This window comes from Somniosus microcephalus, chromosome 14 (assembly GCF_052327205.1).
Source record: "Somniosus microcephalus isolate GS21.2 chromosome 14, FLI_Smic_1.0, whole genome shotgun sequence".
In the NCBI taxonomy this organism is placed as follows: Eukaryota; Metazoa; Chordata; class Chondrichthyes; order Squaliformes; family Somniosidae; genus Somniosus; species Somniosus microcephalus.
Window position 1 is genome coordinate 122,319,771 of NC_141000.1, and position 17,028 is coordinate 122,336,798.

General features: G+C 47.9%; 1 protein-coding gene across 1 annotated transcript; it reads left to right on the forward strand.

Annotated features, from left to right (window-relative positions):
* The first annotated feature begins 628 nt into the window (after positions 1 to 628).
* Positions 629 to 16,387, forward strand: LOC147107885 (E3 ubiquitin/ISG15 ligase TRIM25-like). Its single transcript, XM_086007264.1, has 4 exons — positions 629 to 1,259; positions 9,551 to 9,646; positions 12,323 to 12,553; positions 16,361 to 16,387. The coding sequence occupies exons 1-4, from the start codon at positions 708 to 710 to the stop codon at positions 16,385 to 16,387; spliced, it is 906 nt and encodes a 301-aa protein (XP_085863390.1). The 5' UTR covers positions 629 to 707.
* The last annotated feature ends 641 nt before the right edge of the window (positions 16,388 to 17,028 follow it).

The following is a 17,028-nucleotide window of genomic DNA, read 5'->3' on the forward strand; positions in this document are numbered from 1 at the left end:
AGTCTACCGCAGATCGATCAAGGCGACACGGGCCCCGTCGATCTGCCAGTACGGACCAAACGACCCAGGGACCAAGACACGGTCCGAGGAGACGTGCCTTCCAGCCACAAGCGAAGATCTAAAAGGCTGCGGCTATTCATAGTCCACCTAATCCACTAGAATTAAGTCGTCGGACTTCCAAAACTTTCAGGCGGGAAGGATGTCATGAATCTTATCATGACTCATGAAGTAACACTGGGCAGCCAGCTGGTGGCGCCGTCCAAAGAGTATAAATACTCGGGCGTGGGCCCAGCTTGCGCAGGATGTTTCTGTAATCAGGAACTAGTGATGTAACTAGAAGTCTCATGGTTGTGAAACAGTTGATTAAAGCCTTGTTTTATACTCAAACCAAGTGCTCAGTAGTCTTTTTACATCACGACCCAAAATGGCGGTGACCGGAGCAGTAGTGTAAATGGGGCACTAAGTCTTCTAACGCTATTCTTGGGTCTGAACCAGCCTGTTTATGTGCCATGGAGGGAGTTAAAATCAGTCCTCTTGTATTTTTACTGCTCAACTAGTGCAGAATTGAAAGAGTTAAACTTCAGCCAAATCGTGAAACTGAAAGCAAGTATTTTCCCTCCGTCCAGGCTGTTTTTTCTTTCACTTCCGGCTCTGCTTACTCCATTCTCTCTGGGCTGTGTGACTCATCTCTCTCAAGGGTCGGAAGAATGGAAGCCGGAGCTTTTGCAGAGGAGTTGACCTGTGCTGTGTGTCTCCAGGTGTACCAGGACCCTGTCATACTGCCCTGCCAGCACAGTTTCTGCTTGAAATGCATCAGTGATGTTTGGGCATATGCAGCAGAAATTAACTGTCCTCAGTGTCGCAGGAAATTCAACAGCAGGCCCAGTCTGCAGAAAAACTTCACTCTGCGTAACATAGTGGAGAAATACAACCAGTCCCAGACTGCTGCTGAACGTACCCCTGTTCTGTGTGAGTACTGCATCGAGAGTCCGTCTCCAGCTGTGAAGACTTGTCTCAAATGTGAAACCTCTTTTTGTTCGCTTCATTTAAAACCACATTTGACAAAGGAGACTTACAAAGACCACACCCTGATCGAGCCTATAGCTGACCTTACAACGAGGCAGTGCCTGGATCATAAGAAAGTTCTTGAGTTCTACTGTGAAGAGGATGAAGCGTGTGTGTGTATATCATGTACAGTAATAGGGAAGCACAAATCCCACACTCTGCTGAGTCTGAATCAGGCGGAAGCTAAAATCAAGGTGAGACTTTTTTTGAGAAGCTGAGGTAAAGGGCCAAGGTCTCTTAGGCAGTCCCTCAGAACTGAGGATGACTTGCTTCCGCATTAAAAATGAGTTCACAGGTGACTGATGAGTCCAATGCGGGACCTACAGTCTCTGTCACAGGTGGGGCAGACAGTGGTTGAAGGGGCGGGTGGGTGGGGTGCTTGGGTTGACGTGCGCTCCTTGCGCTGCCTGCGCTTGGCTTCCGCTTGCTCCCGGCGAAGAGACTCGAGGTGTTCGGTGCCTTCCCGGATGCTTCTCCTCCACTTTGTGCGGTCTTGGGCCAGGGATTCCCAGGTGTCGGTGAGGATGTTTCACTTTTTCAAGGAGGCTTTGAGGGTGTCCTTGAAGCGTTTCCTCTGCCCACCTGGGGCTCTCTTGCCGTGTCGGAGCTCCGAGTAGAGCGCTTGTTTTGGGAGTCTCGTATCGGGCATGTGGACGATGTGACCCGTCCGTCGGAGCTGATTGAGCGTGGTCAAAGCTTCGATGCTGGGGATGTTGGCCTGAGCAAGAACACTGACGTTGGTGTGCCTATCCTGCCAATGGATTTGCAGGATCTTGCGGAGGCAGCGTTGGTGGTACCTCTCCAGTGCTTTGAGGTGCCTACTGTACATGGTCCATGTCTCTGAGGCATACAGCAGGGCGGGTATCGCTGCTGCTCTGCAGCGCATGAGCTTAGTACCGGGTTTGAGGTCCTGGTCTTCAAACACTCTTCCTCAGGCGACCGAAGGCTGCACTGGCACACTGAAGGCGGTGTTGGACTTCGTCATCGACGTCTGCCCTTGTTGACAGTAGGCTCCCGAGGTATGGAAAGTAGTCCACGTTGTCCAAGGCCTTGTCGTGGATTTTGATAATCGGGGGGCAGTACTGTGTGGCGGGGGCAGGTTGGTAGAGATCCTTTGTCTTACGGATGTTTAGTGTAAGGCCTATGCTCTCGTACGCTTCGGTGAAGGTGTTGACGATGTTTTGGAGTTTGACCTCCAAGTGAGCACAGACGCAAGCATCGTCTGCATACTGTAATTCGACAACAGAGGATGGGATGACCTTGGATCTGGACTGGAGGCAATGGAGGTTGAACAGTTTCCCGTTTGTTCTGTAAATTAGCGCCACTCCAGCGGGGAGCTTACTGAGGGTGAGATGGAGCATTGCAGCAAGGAAGATCGAGAAAAGCGTTGGTGCGATGACACAGCTTTGCTTGACCCTGATCCGTACGTGAATTGGGTCTGTGGTGGAATCGTTGGTTGGGATCACGGCTTGCATGTCATGGTGAAGAAGGCGGAGGACGGTGTGAGGGCATCCAAATTTGAGGAGGACACTCCATAATCCCTCATGGCTGACAGTGTTGAAGACCTTTGTGAGATCAAAGAAGGCCATGTACAGCGGTTGGTGCTGTTCCCTGCATTTCTCTTGTAATTGACGCGCGGTGAAGATCATGTCCATTGTGCCCCTTAGTGGGAGGAATCCACATTGCAACTCTGGGAAGACCTCTTCGGTCACTAGGAGAAGGCAATTGAGGAGGATTCTTGCGATGACTTTCCCTTTAGCAGACAGCAGGGAAACTCCTCTGTAATTACCGCAATCGGACTTGTCACCGTTCTTGAATATGGTCACAATTACGGCATCTCTGAGATCCCCTGGCATGCTCACCTCCTTCCAGATAAGAGAAATGAGTTAATGAATTCGGGCCAGTAGTGCTACTCTGCTATGCTTTAGTACCTCGGCAGGGATTCCATCTGCTCCTGAGGCCTTGGGCCAAGGTCTATATTGACATAGCCACCCCACCTCCCCTTCCTTCCTGCCTGTCCTTCCTGATCGTTAAATAACCTGGTATGTTTAATTCCCGGGCATTGTCACCCTGCAGCCATGTTTCTGTAATGGCCACAAGATCGTACCCATATGTAGTTATTTGTGCCATTAACTTGTCTATTTTGTTACGAATGCTACGTGCCTTCAGATAGAGAACTTTCAAATATGTTTTGTGACACTTAGTTCCTGCTTTTGCCCTTTGAATAAAGGAGGCACTAAAACATAGCGGAGAAGCACTACTGGCCCGAATTCATGACAAGACTAGAGTCCTGGCGGATCATATAACTAGGGCTGTAGAGAGGGCTTTAAACTAACTAGTGGGGGGGAGGTTCCTAGAGAGCAAATAATAAAAATGACAACAGAGAAGGTCATAGACTTAGGTAGCAGTGGGGAAATTAATAACCAGAGCGTGTCAGTAAGGGGCAGAAGGTATGGAGTAAAAGGTAAAGTAATAAAAAGGGCAAAAGCAGGAACTAAGTGTCACAAAACATCTTTGAAAGTTCTCTATCTGAATGCACATAGCATTCGTAACAAAATAGACGAGTTAATGGCACAAATAACTACATATGGGTATGAGCTTATGGCCATTACAGAAACATAGCTGCAGGTTGACTGCCTGGGAATTAAACATACCAGGTTATTTAACGATCAGAAAGGACAGGCAGGAAGGAAGGGGAGGTGGGGTGGTTATGTTAATAAAGGAAGGAATCACTGTAATACAGAGAAATGATATTGGGTCAAAAGATCAGGATAATGAAAAAGTTTGGGTGGAGGTAAGGAATAATAAAGGGAAAAAAACACTAGTGGGTGTAGTCTATAGGCCTCCGAACAGTTGCCACTCTGTTAGATGGAGTATCAATCAGGAAATAGTTGAGGCTTGTAATAAGGGAGCATCTATAATTATGGGGGATTTTAACTATCATATTAATTGGACAAATCAAATTGGGCAGGGCTGCCTTGAGGATGAGTTCATTGAGTGTATTAGGGATGGGTTTCTTGAGCAGTATGTAACTGAACCGACCGGGGGCAAGCAACCTTAGATCTGGTCCTGTGTAACGAGACAGGATTAATTAAAAATGTCCTAGTAAAGGATCCCCTTGGAATGAGTGACCATAACATGGTTGAATTCCATATTCAATTAGAGGGTGAGAAGGTTGGATCTCAAACAAGCCTGCTAAGCTTGAATAAAGGAGACTATGAAGGTATGAGAGCGGAATTGAGTAGAGTGGATTGGGAAAATAGATTAAAGGGTAAGACGATACATGATCAGTGGTGTACATTTAAGGAGTTATTTCACAACTTCCAAAAAATATATATTCCACTGAGAAGAAAAGGGTGTAAAAGAAACAACAGCCATCCGTGGCTAAGTAAAGAAATTAAGGATAGTATTCGACTAAAAACAAGGGCATATAAGGTAGCCAAATCTAGTGGGAGGATAGAAGATTGGGAAAACTTTAAAAGACAGCAAAAAATAACAAAAAGATTGATTAAGAAAGGGAAGATAGATTATGAAAGTAAATTAGCAAAAAATATAAAAACAGATAGTAAGAGTTTTTATAGTTATATAAAAAGAAAAAGGGTGGCTAAAGTAAATGTTGGTCCCTTAGAGGATGAGGCCGGGAAGTTAATGGTGGGAAACATGGAGATGGCAAAAACACTGAATGAATATTTTGTATCAGTCTTTACAGTAGAAGACACTAAGAATATCCCAACACTGGACAAACAGGGGGCTAAAGGGGGGGAGGAGCTAAACACGATCAAAATCACTAAGGAAGTGGTACTCGGTAAAATAATGGGACTCAAGGCGGATAAGTCACCTGGACCTGATGGCTTACATCCTAGGGTCTTGAGGGAAGTGGCGGTAGGGATTGTGGATGCATTGGTAATAATTTTCCAAAACTCCCTAGACTCAGCAAAGGTCCCGGCAGACTGGAAAACTGCTAATGTAACGCCCTTATTTAAAAAGGGCAGTAGACAGAAGGCTGGAAACTATAGACTGGTTAGCCTAACATCTGTGGTAGGTAAAATATTGGAGTCCATTACTAAGGAGACAGTAACAGGACATTTGGATAATCATAATTTAATAGGACAAAGTCTGCATGGTTTTATGAAGGGGAAGTCATGTTTGACAAATTTGCTGGAGTTCTTTGAGGAAGTAACATATAGGGTGGATAAAGGGGAACCAGTGGACGTAGTGTATTTAGACTTCCAAAAGGCATTTGACAAGGTGCCACACAAAAGATTATTGCTTAAGATAAAAAATCACGGGATTGGGGGTAATATTCTGGCATGGATAGAGGATTGGCTATCTAACAGAAGGCAGAGAGTTGGGATAAATAGTTCATTCTCAGACTGGCAATCAGTAACTAGTGGTGTTCTGCAGGGGTCAGTGCTGGGTCCCCAACTCTTTACAATCTATATTAACGATTTGGAGGAGGGGACCGAGTGTAACATATTAAAGTTTGCAGATGATACTAAGATGGGAGGGAAAGTAGTGAGTGAGGAGGACATAAAAAACCTGCAAGGGGACATAGACAGGCTAAGTAAGTGGGCAGAGATTTGGCAGATGGAATACAATACTGGAAAGTGTGAGGTTATGCACTTTGGCAGGAAAAATCGTAGAGCAAGTTATTATCTTAATGGCAAGAAACTGGAAAGTACTGAAGTACAAAGGGATCTGGGGGTCCTGGTGCACGAAACTCAAAAGGTTAGTATGCAGGTGCAGCAAGTGATTAAGAAGGCCAATGGAATGTTGGCTTTCATTGCTAGGGGGATAGAATATAAAAATAGGGAGGTATTGCTTCAGTTGTACAAGGTATTGGTGAGACCGCACCTGGAATACTGCATACAGTTTTGGTGTCCATACTTAAGAAAGGACATACTTGCTCTCGAGTCAGTACAAAAAAGGTTCACTCGGTTAATCCCGGGGATGAGGGGATGGACATATGAGGAGAGGTTGAGTAGATTGGGACGCTACTCATTGGAGTTCAGAAGAATGAGAGGCGATCTTATTGAAACATATAAGATTGTGAAGGGGTTGGATCGGGTGGATGCGGGGAGGATGTTCCCGATGATGGGTGAAACTAGAACTAGGGGGCATAGTCTTAGAATAAGGGGCTGCTCTTTCAAAACTGAGATGAGGAGGAACTACTTCACTCAGAGGGTGGTAGGTCCATGGAATATGCTGCCCCAAAAAGCTGTAGAAGTTACATCATTACATAAATTTAAAACAGAAATAGACAGTTTCCTAGAAGTAAAGGGAATTAAGGGTTACGGGGAGCGGGCAGGAATTTGGACATGAGTCTAGGTTCGGATCGGTCATGGCCCTGTGGGTAGCGGAGCGGGCCCAGGGGCCATGTAGCCCGATCCTGCTCCTATTTCATATGTCTAATTCTGTTAGATTCAGGAGATGGTTCTGTGATAGTGGATTGGCGGTTAGGATCAGATCAGCCATGATCTTATTGAATGGCGGAGCAGGCTCGAGGGGCCGATTGGCCTACTCCTGCTCCTATTTCTTATGTTCTTATGTTCTTATAGGTCACTATCTGGATTGAGACAAGTAAATGAAATTATAAAAGGAGGACAATCATAATTAAACAGATTGAGCTGAATTTTAATGGCGAAGGCAGGTTGGGGGCTCTGAGGCGGTCGGGAAACCCAGGAGAAAGGGTTTCCCGCAAGCCCTGCCAAAGTTAATGGCAGGGCCTGTTTTGAATGGGAAGTCTCTGTTTCCCACCTGCATCAGCCAGAGTGAGAGGCTGGCTGGCTCCGGCAGGTAGGCCTGCGGCACTGGGCCACACTAAGGAGGGAGGGAGGGAGGGATCGCGTGCTGGCCAAGGGGCGGCTGTAGCAGCATGAGGGAGGGGCATCGTAAGAAGATTGGGGGCCGGGAGCAGCATGGGAGGGTGGGGGGAGGCCTCATGGGGGAATTGGAGGTCTGGGGGGGGGTGGGCGAGAGGCCTGGGGTGGGGGGCGCAAGGCCTGGGGGGGTTGATCAGAGGTCTCGTAGGGGTTCTCGGATCGCGAGGGGTGGGTTAGGTGGCGACCCTGGATTCAGGAAATCATTGTTAAGACACTTACCTCCTGCATTCCGAAGTCCTCGCCTTCCATTAGTTAGGGGGGTTTCCCGAGGCGTGCAAAACCCAACCAGCCACAGTTAAATTCAAAATGGAGGTTAAAGCAGAGGCTTCCTGGCTCATTATAATATTTAAATGCAGACCCCCTCCTGGGAGCGGATTGGCTGCCTGCCCCCCCCCCCCCTCCTGCCTCCGTTAAAGCCAGAAGTTGGCAGGTTGGAGGCGGGTTCAGGTCGGGATTCAGAATTTTTACATTTTAACTAGCCCAACCCACCCGTTTTTTCTTTTAGCTTAAAATTCCCCCTTTAGTTCTAAGAATTTAAGAGTTACACAACTCCGTTCTCTGTGGCAGTGTAGCGAGAGGGCAGGCTGTCTGGCCACTGGGAGTATGTGTGACAGTGGCCCACGCTGACTGTTTCTCCACTCTGCATGGCATCTCCTGCCGATGAGCTGGCACTCCATGGCACAGGTCAATGGATCTCCAAAATAATGTTCCACCAAGCGATACTGTGTTGCTCTGAACAGGAGATGAGCAAACATCAGAGATGGAAAGGGAAACGGTATGCATGGTAGAGAATCAGGAACTGGATGTAAAAACTGTGCCCCGTATTTTCCGATCGGAGGCTTCCTGCATGAGGAGGCCTCTGATCTGGAAAAAATCTACGCCCTTACCTGAGGGGCTCCCGAGATCCAGACTCTTCCAACCCTGGGCCTCTCCTGGTGAGCGCGCGCAGAGGCCCAGGAATCCCAGGGGCGCAGGCGGTTCGCAAGCGTCCCTTGGATCACGTGGGCCAGGCGAGCCAATGGGAGTAGGGAATCCTCCTTCATACTTTTGATAGGTAGACCTGTCAAAAGTATGAATGGGGATCACTGAAAAAAGACATTACATCAAATAATTTTTTTTTAAATCACGTTTTTAACATGAGTTAAAATTACATTAAATTAAATATTTTAAACAAAAATTAAATTTTTTGAAAAAAATAATTGAAGATTTTTACGGGGCTAAAAATAAACTTACCTTATTTAAAAGTATTTTTGCATCATAAATGAGTGAAAAAAAATTATTTTTTTACTTTTTTAAACTCTTAGGGCTAAAAGTTGAGCAGCATCCCATTTGGGCTACTTTTAGCGCCCCGGAAAAATTAGCGCCCCCGCGCTGGAAATTGAGTGGTTGTGCCCCAAGAGAGAGGCGGGGTGCTACTGGAAGCGCCCCACATCATGGCGCTGTGGCACGTCGCGCCGCGGTATTGCAGGCCTTCCTCCCCTTCTTAAAGGGAAGGGGCCTTGCGCAGCACGACCCGGGGCCCAGCTGGGCACCCGGGGATCGGGAGTGCTGGCAAAAGAGCCCGGCACGCAAGAGAAGTGCCGGACTCTTGGAGCGCAGCCGGCACTCCGCGGGGGAGGGGGGCCGTTCAGGAAGCCGGGGGTGGGAGCGCAGGCAGGTGCTGGCAGGCGGCCAGCGACAAAAATGGCCGGCCCATACCTCGCCTTTAAAAAGTGCCTCGCCGGCCGCAGGTAGGCCCCCCATAGCGTCCAGCAGTAAGTCAGGGGGCGCTCCCGATCATCGCCGCCAGTGCAGCTCCGAGGGGCGAAACCGGTTAGCTCAGCCACTAACCTCCTGCTGAATTTCGCGGGAGGCGTGGGCGGCGCTGTACCTGGGCGCTAGTTGCTTTGCTCCCCGTTAGCCCTCTCTTAGGGTGCTAATGGGAGGCGCAAAGCAACCCAATTTTTGCCTCTTATGCTGGTAAAAGAGTGTTCTTGACAGATCGGAAGTGCTGGTTTTCAGCTCATGCGCTTTGCATGCCTGAAACCAGCACTTGTGAGATCCCTACGGGTGTGTACACAGCTTGTACACACCCGTAGGGATCGGAAAATACGGGCCTATGATTCGCTCTGTGTCTGTAATGAGATGGAATTCATTCTTATAAAAATTTGTTGGTGTGACTCTTTGTGACCCTATTTGTTGATAATCATAAAGAAAGAAAGACTTGCATTTATACAGCGCCTTTCACAACCTCAGGACTTTCCAAAGCGCTTTACAGCCAATGAAGTACTTTTGAAGTGTAATCACTGTAGTAATGTAGGAAACACGGCAGCTAATTTGCACACAGCAAGCTCCCACAAACAGCCATGTGATAATGACCAGATAATCTGTGTTTTTAAAGTAATGTTGATTGAAGGATAAATATTAATTCCATAACCTAGATTAACCAGTTTAGAACCAGTTTAATGTGTGTAATAGTGAAAAGCAACAAGACTCAATTTATACAGACCAGTAAGTCCCTGAACCACTTTCTATATCCATATCCAGTCCTGGAACTGAATCAATTTCTTCTTAAATTCCTTTTGGGAACCCACTTTCTGAACTATTTGAATTGTCTTTTATAGGAGAAATTGAAGAAAGAAGTTGAGAACCTTCATAGTGTTCAGAAGAATTGTTCAATCCAACAACAAGATTTGAAGAAATCAGAAACAGAAATCAAGGTAGAGAAAACTGTGTGTAACTAGATTTAGAAAGGATTTCCCTCAGAGCTGAGTAAACCTCCGAAACAGTCCTTGTAAATCAGGCTGGTCCTGTTGGAACGTGTCACTGTTAACGCCGAGTTCCCCATGTGTTTGACGTGGGGGTGAGCTGCTCCTCTCCACCCACACAGAATGTTACATCACTGGTCACCTGTGTTCTCTGAAACTGTCTTGACCAAAAGCCTGATTTGAAAGGTGATGTGGTTGCTAAGGAATATGTTACTTAGGCCCTGAGCCCATGGAGGGACAGAAATGTTTTCCACCATTGGGCTAGAACATTGGGGTGTAATCCGGCTCCACCTAGATTCGGCCCTGCTTACTCTGGCTGGCTAATTTCTAGTTCGGGGTGGGGGTTAGGGCCATTCATCCTCCCACCTCATGGGGGTGTGTACGGTGACGCTCCCAGGAATTCCACCCAGTATGTCTTTCTCAGGTCTCAAGGGAATTGATGTCAGCTGCGAGAAAACATGAGTCCCCCACTAAAACCCCAGGAAAGGCCCAAAAGGTCTTGACACGAAAGGGAGTCATTTACCTTGGAAAAATGCCCTGAGGAGAAGAATTGACAGCTTACAGGAGCCCTAGTAAAACTGGTCAGTGGGAATCAGGGGGAAAACTCTCCACTGGCTGGAGTCATACCTCGCACAAAGGAAGATAGTTGTGGTGGTTAGAGGTCAATCATCACAGCCCCAGGACATCGCTGCAGGAGTTCCTCAGGGCAGTGTCTGAGGCCCAACCATCTTCAGGTGCTGCATCAATGACCTTCCCTCCATCATAAGGTCAGAAGTGGGGATGTTCGCTGATGACTGCACAGTCTCAGTGCCATTCACAACACGTCAGATAATGAAGCAGTCCATGCCCGCATGCAACAAGACCTGGACGACGTTCAGGCTTGGGCTGATAAGTGGCAAGTAACATTCGCGCCACACAAGTGCCACGCAATGACTATCACCAACAAGCAAGAGTATAACCACCTCCCCTTGACATTCAACGGCATCACCATCGCCGAATCCCCCACCATCAACATCCTGGGAGTCACCATTGACCAGAAACTTAACTGGACCAGCCACATAAATACTGTAGCAACAAGAGCAGGTCAGAGGCTGGGTATTCTGCAGCGAGTGTCTCACCTCCTGACGCCCCCCCCCCCCCCCCCCCCCCAAAGCCTTTCCACCATCTACAAGGCACAAGTCAGGAGTTGGCCCCTCTAATGTCCTTATACAGGTGCAGGCAGCAAGCCCGACCACTTGAATAACACCATCCCCTGGATTTGGGAGAGGGATCTGCATCAATGCACCCGTTAATATTTTTTTGATTCACATGGCCCCTTTAACGGGCTGCTCGGCCCATTCAAAATTCCGTGCATGCTCGTTTTTTTCAATTTAAAAGCTGGCTCACCGGCTGCGCAGGACCTGCAGAGACTGTGCGGCCGTGCAGCTTAATGGAAACGCTGATTTGCAGCTTTGACTTTGCTGGTAGGTGGTTGGGCTCCATCACACTTGTACTTGGTGGAGCAGGATGCCCAGAATTTCAGGTTCCACACCCCACCCCCCCCCCCCCAATTCCCTCCTACTTATACAGGGAACAGCAAGCTGCTGGAAGTGTGTTACAAGGCTGTGACACACTCCAGGGTTTCTATCAAATTATAAACTGTGCTATTTTTGATCTTGGGGTTTAAATCTTCACCTGAAACCTGATACAGAAATGTGTGGGTGTCAGTGTGGTTTTACACGGGCTCTTCCTGTTTCTGTCACGTCCCTGTCATTTTGTACTTTAACATCCCTGTCCTGGGATTCACCTTTAATGCAGAGGAAAACTGGGAATATTCCAGTCTGTTCTAACCAAATGTGATTCTCAGCAGGTACAAAACAAATTACTAGCCACATAAATGCCGTGGCTACTAGACCAGGTCAGAGTGTCTGTGTTCTGCAGTGAGTGACTCACCTCCTGACTCCCCAAAGCCTCTCCACCATCTACAAGGCACAAGTCAGGAGTGTGATGGAATACTCTATATTTGCCTGGATGAGTGCAGCTCCAACACCACTCAAGAATTTCGGCACTATCCAGTACAAAGCAGCCTGCTTGATCGGCAGCCCATCCACTGGCTTAAACATCCACTCCCTCCACCACTGTGGCTGCAGTGTGTATAATCTACAAGATGCACTGCAGCAACTCACCAAGTTACTTCTGTAGCACCTCCCAAACCCACAACCTCAACTGTAAGTGCACCTTGGCTGCAGTGTGTATCATCTACAGGATGCACTGCAGTAACTCGCCAAGGCTTCTTTAACAGCACCTTCCAAACCCACGGCCTCCACCACTTAGAAGGTCAAGGGCAGCAGGCGCATGGGAACACCATCACCTTCAAGTTCCCCTCCAAGTCACACACCGTCCTGATTTGGAAATATATTGCCGTTGCTTCATCGTCGCTGGCTCAAAATCCTGAAACTCCCTACCTAACAGCACTGTGGGAGTACCTTCAACACATGGACTGCAGCGGTTCAAGAAGGCCCACCCCACCAGGGCAAGTAATTACTAATAAAAAGAATAATTGCCCTACACCTATACAGTGCCTGTGTTCACAGGGTAACAGCTCTGTGTAAAGGCAGCTTGTAATGAGAATGTGGGTTGGATTTTTAGACACGCACCAATGAGCTGAAAGGAAACCTGTCGAAGAAGTTCTCTGAATGGAGGAAACAGTTGGTAGATGATGAAAAGTACGCACTGAAACTGATCAACGAGGAGGAGCTTCGAGCGCTCTCACAGATTAGGAACTGTTCAGAATCACTGGCAAAAAAGATGGAACAGATTCAATTAATAGATGATGAAGCACAGAAACAACCGCAAAGGGATTGTCTCTCCTTTATTCAGGTACACTTTACTTTTCCAATTATCACCCTCCTCATGTGAACCATTGCTGACTGCTTCCACAGCCACCAGCAGCCCTTCAGTGTCTTCCTCGAGTGACCATTCTGAATGCATCTGTCAGTGGGCTAGTGGGCGGTGTGGCGCTAAGAGCCGGCCGGCAAAGGGGAAACCAAGATCAGGCCACTGCTCGTGTTGCAGCGGCCCTCAGGTAAATGAAGGCTGGGTGGGGAGTGGGGGGGTGGGGTGATGGAGAAACAGAAGCCAGAGAGGCAGATCGGAAGCCGGCAAGTGGGTGGAATCCGTCCTTGGGCAGTGTCTGGGAGGGGGCATTGGGTGCGATTGGTGGCCGGTTTATGGGGATCGCAGTGCACTTCTGGACAGAAATGTGCGCGGGCTGCCTGCCCACCATACTGAAGCATAGGAGGCCATTCACCTGCGCAACTGAATCTCTAGGCCACTCCCTGCTACTCTGGCTAAGATCAGCTACCGGCACATAGACAGGAAATCATAGAATCAAACAGCACAGAAGATGGCCATTCGGCCCACTCCCCTGCTCTTTCTGCATTGTGCTGCACACTTTTTCTTTTTCAGCATTTATCCAATTCCCTTTTGAAAGTTGCTGTTGAATCTGCTTCCACCGCCCTTTCAGGCAGCGCACTGCAGATCACAACAACTCGTTGCATATAAAACTTTCTCATCTCTTCTCTGGTTCTATTGCCAATTATCTTAAATCTGTCTCCTCTGGTAACCAACCCTCCTGTCAGTGAAAAAAATGTCTCCTTATTTACTCTGTCAAAACCCTTGATAATTTTGAACACCTCTATTAAATCCCCCCTTAACCTTCTCTGCTGTGAGGAGAACAATCCCAGTTTCTCGAATCACTACACTACGACCGCACGCTGGGAACATTTAGAGGGTAAATCAAAGCTGCAGTCTTCTGCTCCATTTGGCTTATCGATACCTTTACCTACTGGGCCACTGGGGGAGCTTCATGTCAGTGTAAACAGTGACATCACTGGTGAAAGAGACATTTCCCTGAGGTTAGTGCTGAGGTTGTATTATTCACTTTGTCCCGCTACACGTCACTAGGAGGCCCTGTGGGCAATGTTCCTTTAAACTGGCTCACTGGTTTTTAAATAGGAAAAACCTTTACGTTGTCCATCTCTGACTCTTCACTTCCCAGACTTCTCTATTTCTAGGGATACTGTCCACTGACATCTATTACAAGCGCACTGTTATGTATTGTGTGTTCTCCTCCCACCTGCGGTGGCGCTGTCACAGCAGATAAATGGTTGGGGTTGTTCTCTTGGTTAAGTTTTGGTTCTCTTTATTCGGTACTCTCCAGAACTTTCTTTTCTGAATAAAGCACCTCATGTTTGAATCTCTGGGTTCTGAGTTCTAATTGTGTCTAGGTAGAAAAGTACCGACACAACACGCACTGACTCCCATAACTACCTGGATTGGACATCTACCCACCCAGCTTCCTGTAAGGAAGCCATGCCCTTCTCCCAGTTTCTCTGTCTTCATTACACCTGCTCTGACTATACTTCCGCACCAGAGCTTCCAAAATGACCTCCCTTTTCCTCAGTCGTGCATTCCCCTTGACCATGGTAGAAAGGACCATCAACTGAGTTCATCCCATTTCTCGCAGTTCCACCCGCATCCCTTCTACTCCCTCCCAGAAACATGATAGGGTCCACCTTCCACCCCACCAGCCTCCGCATTCAACAGATCATCTTCCGCCATTTCCGTTTACCTCTAACACAATCCCACAACCAAACACAGTCCCTTCCCCTCCACTTTCAATATTCCAAAAGGAACGATTCTCTCTGTGACACCTGCTCTCCTTCCCCTGGCACCGTCCCACGTGAGCGCGGAGATGAAACATCTGTCATTTTGTCCCTCCCACTCCACCATCAAGGGACCCAAACATTCCTTCCAGGTGAGACAGTGATTTACTTGTACTTCTTTCAACTTAGTACACTGTATTAGTTGTTCACAATGCATCCCCCTCCACATTGGAGAGACCAAACAGACCAATCACTTTGCTGAACACCTTTGTTCTCTCCACAAGTGCGACCGCCAGCTCCCGGTTGCTTGCTACTAAAATTCACCATCCCACTCCAATTCTGACCTCTCTATCTTTGGCCTCCTACTGTGTGCAGTGAATCTCAATGTTAGCTCAAGGAACAGCACCTCATCTTTCTACTCGCCACTCAGCATTGAGTTTGGCAACAACAGATCTTAACCACCATTCCAGTTTTCTCTCAGAAAGCAGGTGCTGGCAATGTAGGAGGGGTGTAACAGGACTCGGGACTTGGGAAAGGTTGTGGCGGGTTGGTGCTCAGTATGGGGATCCCCTATTGGATCATGGCCGGCAGGATGGTCTCACCCCTGGTATCTATCCACCTTTCTTTTCCGCCACTCTCTCGGGCCAGTTTTTAATGCTTCCCTCCCCTCTGCTATTCGTCAACTATTCACACATCCTCTGCGTCTCGTATACAGCTTTAATTTCTCTAATTTCTCTTATTGTGTTTCCTTTTGTTGTATGCTATCATCACTTCTGTCATTTTACCATCTCCTGTTCTCTACCTAAACACTTTGCAGATCATCCTTTTTCTTAAATAACAACAGAAAATGCTGGAAAAACTCAGCAGGCCAGGCAACATCCGTGGAGAGAGAAATAGAGTCAACGTTTCAGGTCAAGACAAAGGGTTTCGACCTGAAACGTTGACTCTATTTCTCTCTCCATGGATGTTGCCTGGCCTGCTGAGTTTTTCCAGCATTTTCTGTTCTTTCGGATTTCCAGCATCTGCAGTATTTTGCTATTGTAGCGGTTCGTGTAGATCGCCACTAAATAAGAGAGTTTGACTTCGACGAACTATTAACAAGTTGTTTATTTACAGGAACAGACTAATTACATCAGGTAAGATGGCAGGTAAGATGGCTGACTGTAAGAGCACCGTGGTATAGGTCTTGTCCCAGCGGGGACTCCACGAGGACTGAGTTCGCAGTCCTGTGGGGAGCATGATGACGTCATCGCATTTGTGTTGTGACGTCATCACGTTGTTCGCATTTCCCGCGCTTAGGGCGTCATGTGGTGCGCGTCGTTGCGTCGCTGGCCGTTGAGGCCGAAGTCACGAGTGCGGGAGCTGGAGGTCAAGCCGAGCCGGTGCTTGCCGCGGGAGCGGAAGATCGCGTCGCTCCCGTTGGCTGGCTGATGCGGCCGAAGACGCTAGGCTGGGCTGTGCTGGCGGCCATCCTGGAAGGCCGAGTCGGGCCGGCAGCCACCGCACGCACGTCACGTCGTACGTGAAGTGACGTCAGTGCGTTAGGGCGCGTCTTAAAGGGGCAATGGCCCCAACAGGTAAGTTAAAAGGGCAACGGCCCCAAAAGGTAAGTTAAACATACAGTAAGGTAAGTTAAAGGGAATTATGTGTCTTTATGTCAGGTACAACCGGTGGTACCGCCACACTATCATCCTTTTTCTTATGTTGTGTATGTGGTCATTTCCACACCACCACCCCTCCTCCCCACACCCTTTCCCTGGTTCTGTACCTCCTTATAAGCTGCTCATCTGTAACGTTCTGATACCTGAAATGTTTTTATGTTAATTATTTGCACATTGTTGCTGCCCGCAGCATTGCTGCTGGCTCACACCTGCCTCAGAATGTCCTGTGGAGAAATGTCGCATTATTCAATTACTGTGACTCACTCTACCTGCTCTCAGACCCTCAACTCTTTACATTGAATCTCATTCCTTTTGTTTTATTCCATTGTGTATTGAACAATCTCTCCTTCTATTCACAGGATTCTAAGCAACTCCTTTCCAGGTAAGTTTTTTTTCTGTCATATAGTGAGTGCTGCTGCTGGGGAACCTTCATTAGTATCTGGGAGACGAGTTAGAGGAGGAAACCTGGGTTAGAACCAGGCCTACCTGCAGCAGGCGGTTAAGAAGGCAAATGGTATGTTGGCCTTCGTATCAAGAGGGTTCGAGTACAGGAACAGGGATGTCTTGCTGCAGTTGTACAGGGCCTTGGTGAGACCACACCTTGAGTATCGTGTGCAGTTTTGGTCGCCTTATCTAAGGAAGGATGTTCTTGCCATGGAAGGAGTGCAGCGAAGATTCACTAGGCTGATGCCTGGGATGGCACGAATGATGTATGAGGAGAGATAGTGTCGATTGGGCTTATACTCACTGGAGTTTAGAAGATTGAGAGGGGATCTCATCGAAACCTATAAAATTCTGTCAGGCCTGGACAGACTAGATGCAGGAAGGATGTTCCCGATGGCCAGGGAGTCCAGAACTAGGGGTCATAGTCTAAGGATAAGGGGTAAGCCATTTAGGACTGAGATGAGGAGGAATTTCTTCACCCAGAGAGTGGTGAACCTGTGGAATTCTCTGCCACAGAGGGCGGTAGAGGCCAGTTCATTAAATATATTCAAGAAGGAGTTGGATATATATCTTAAGGCTAAGG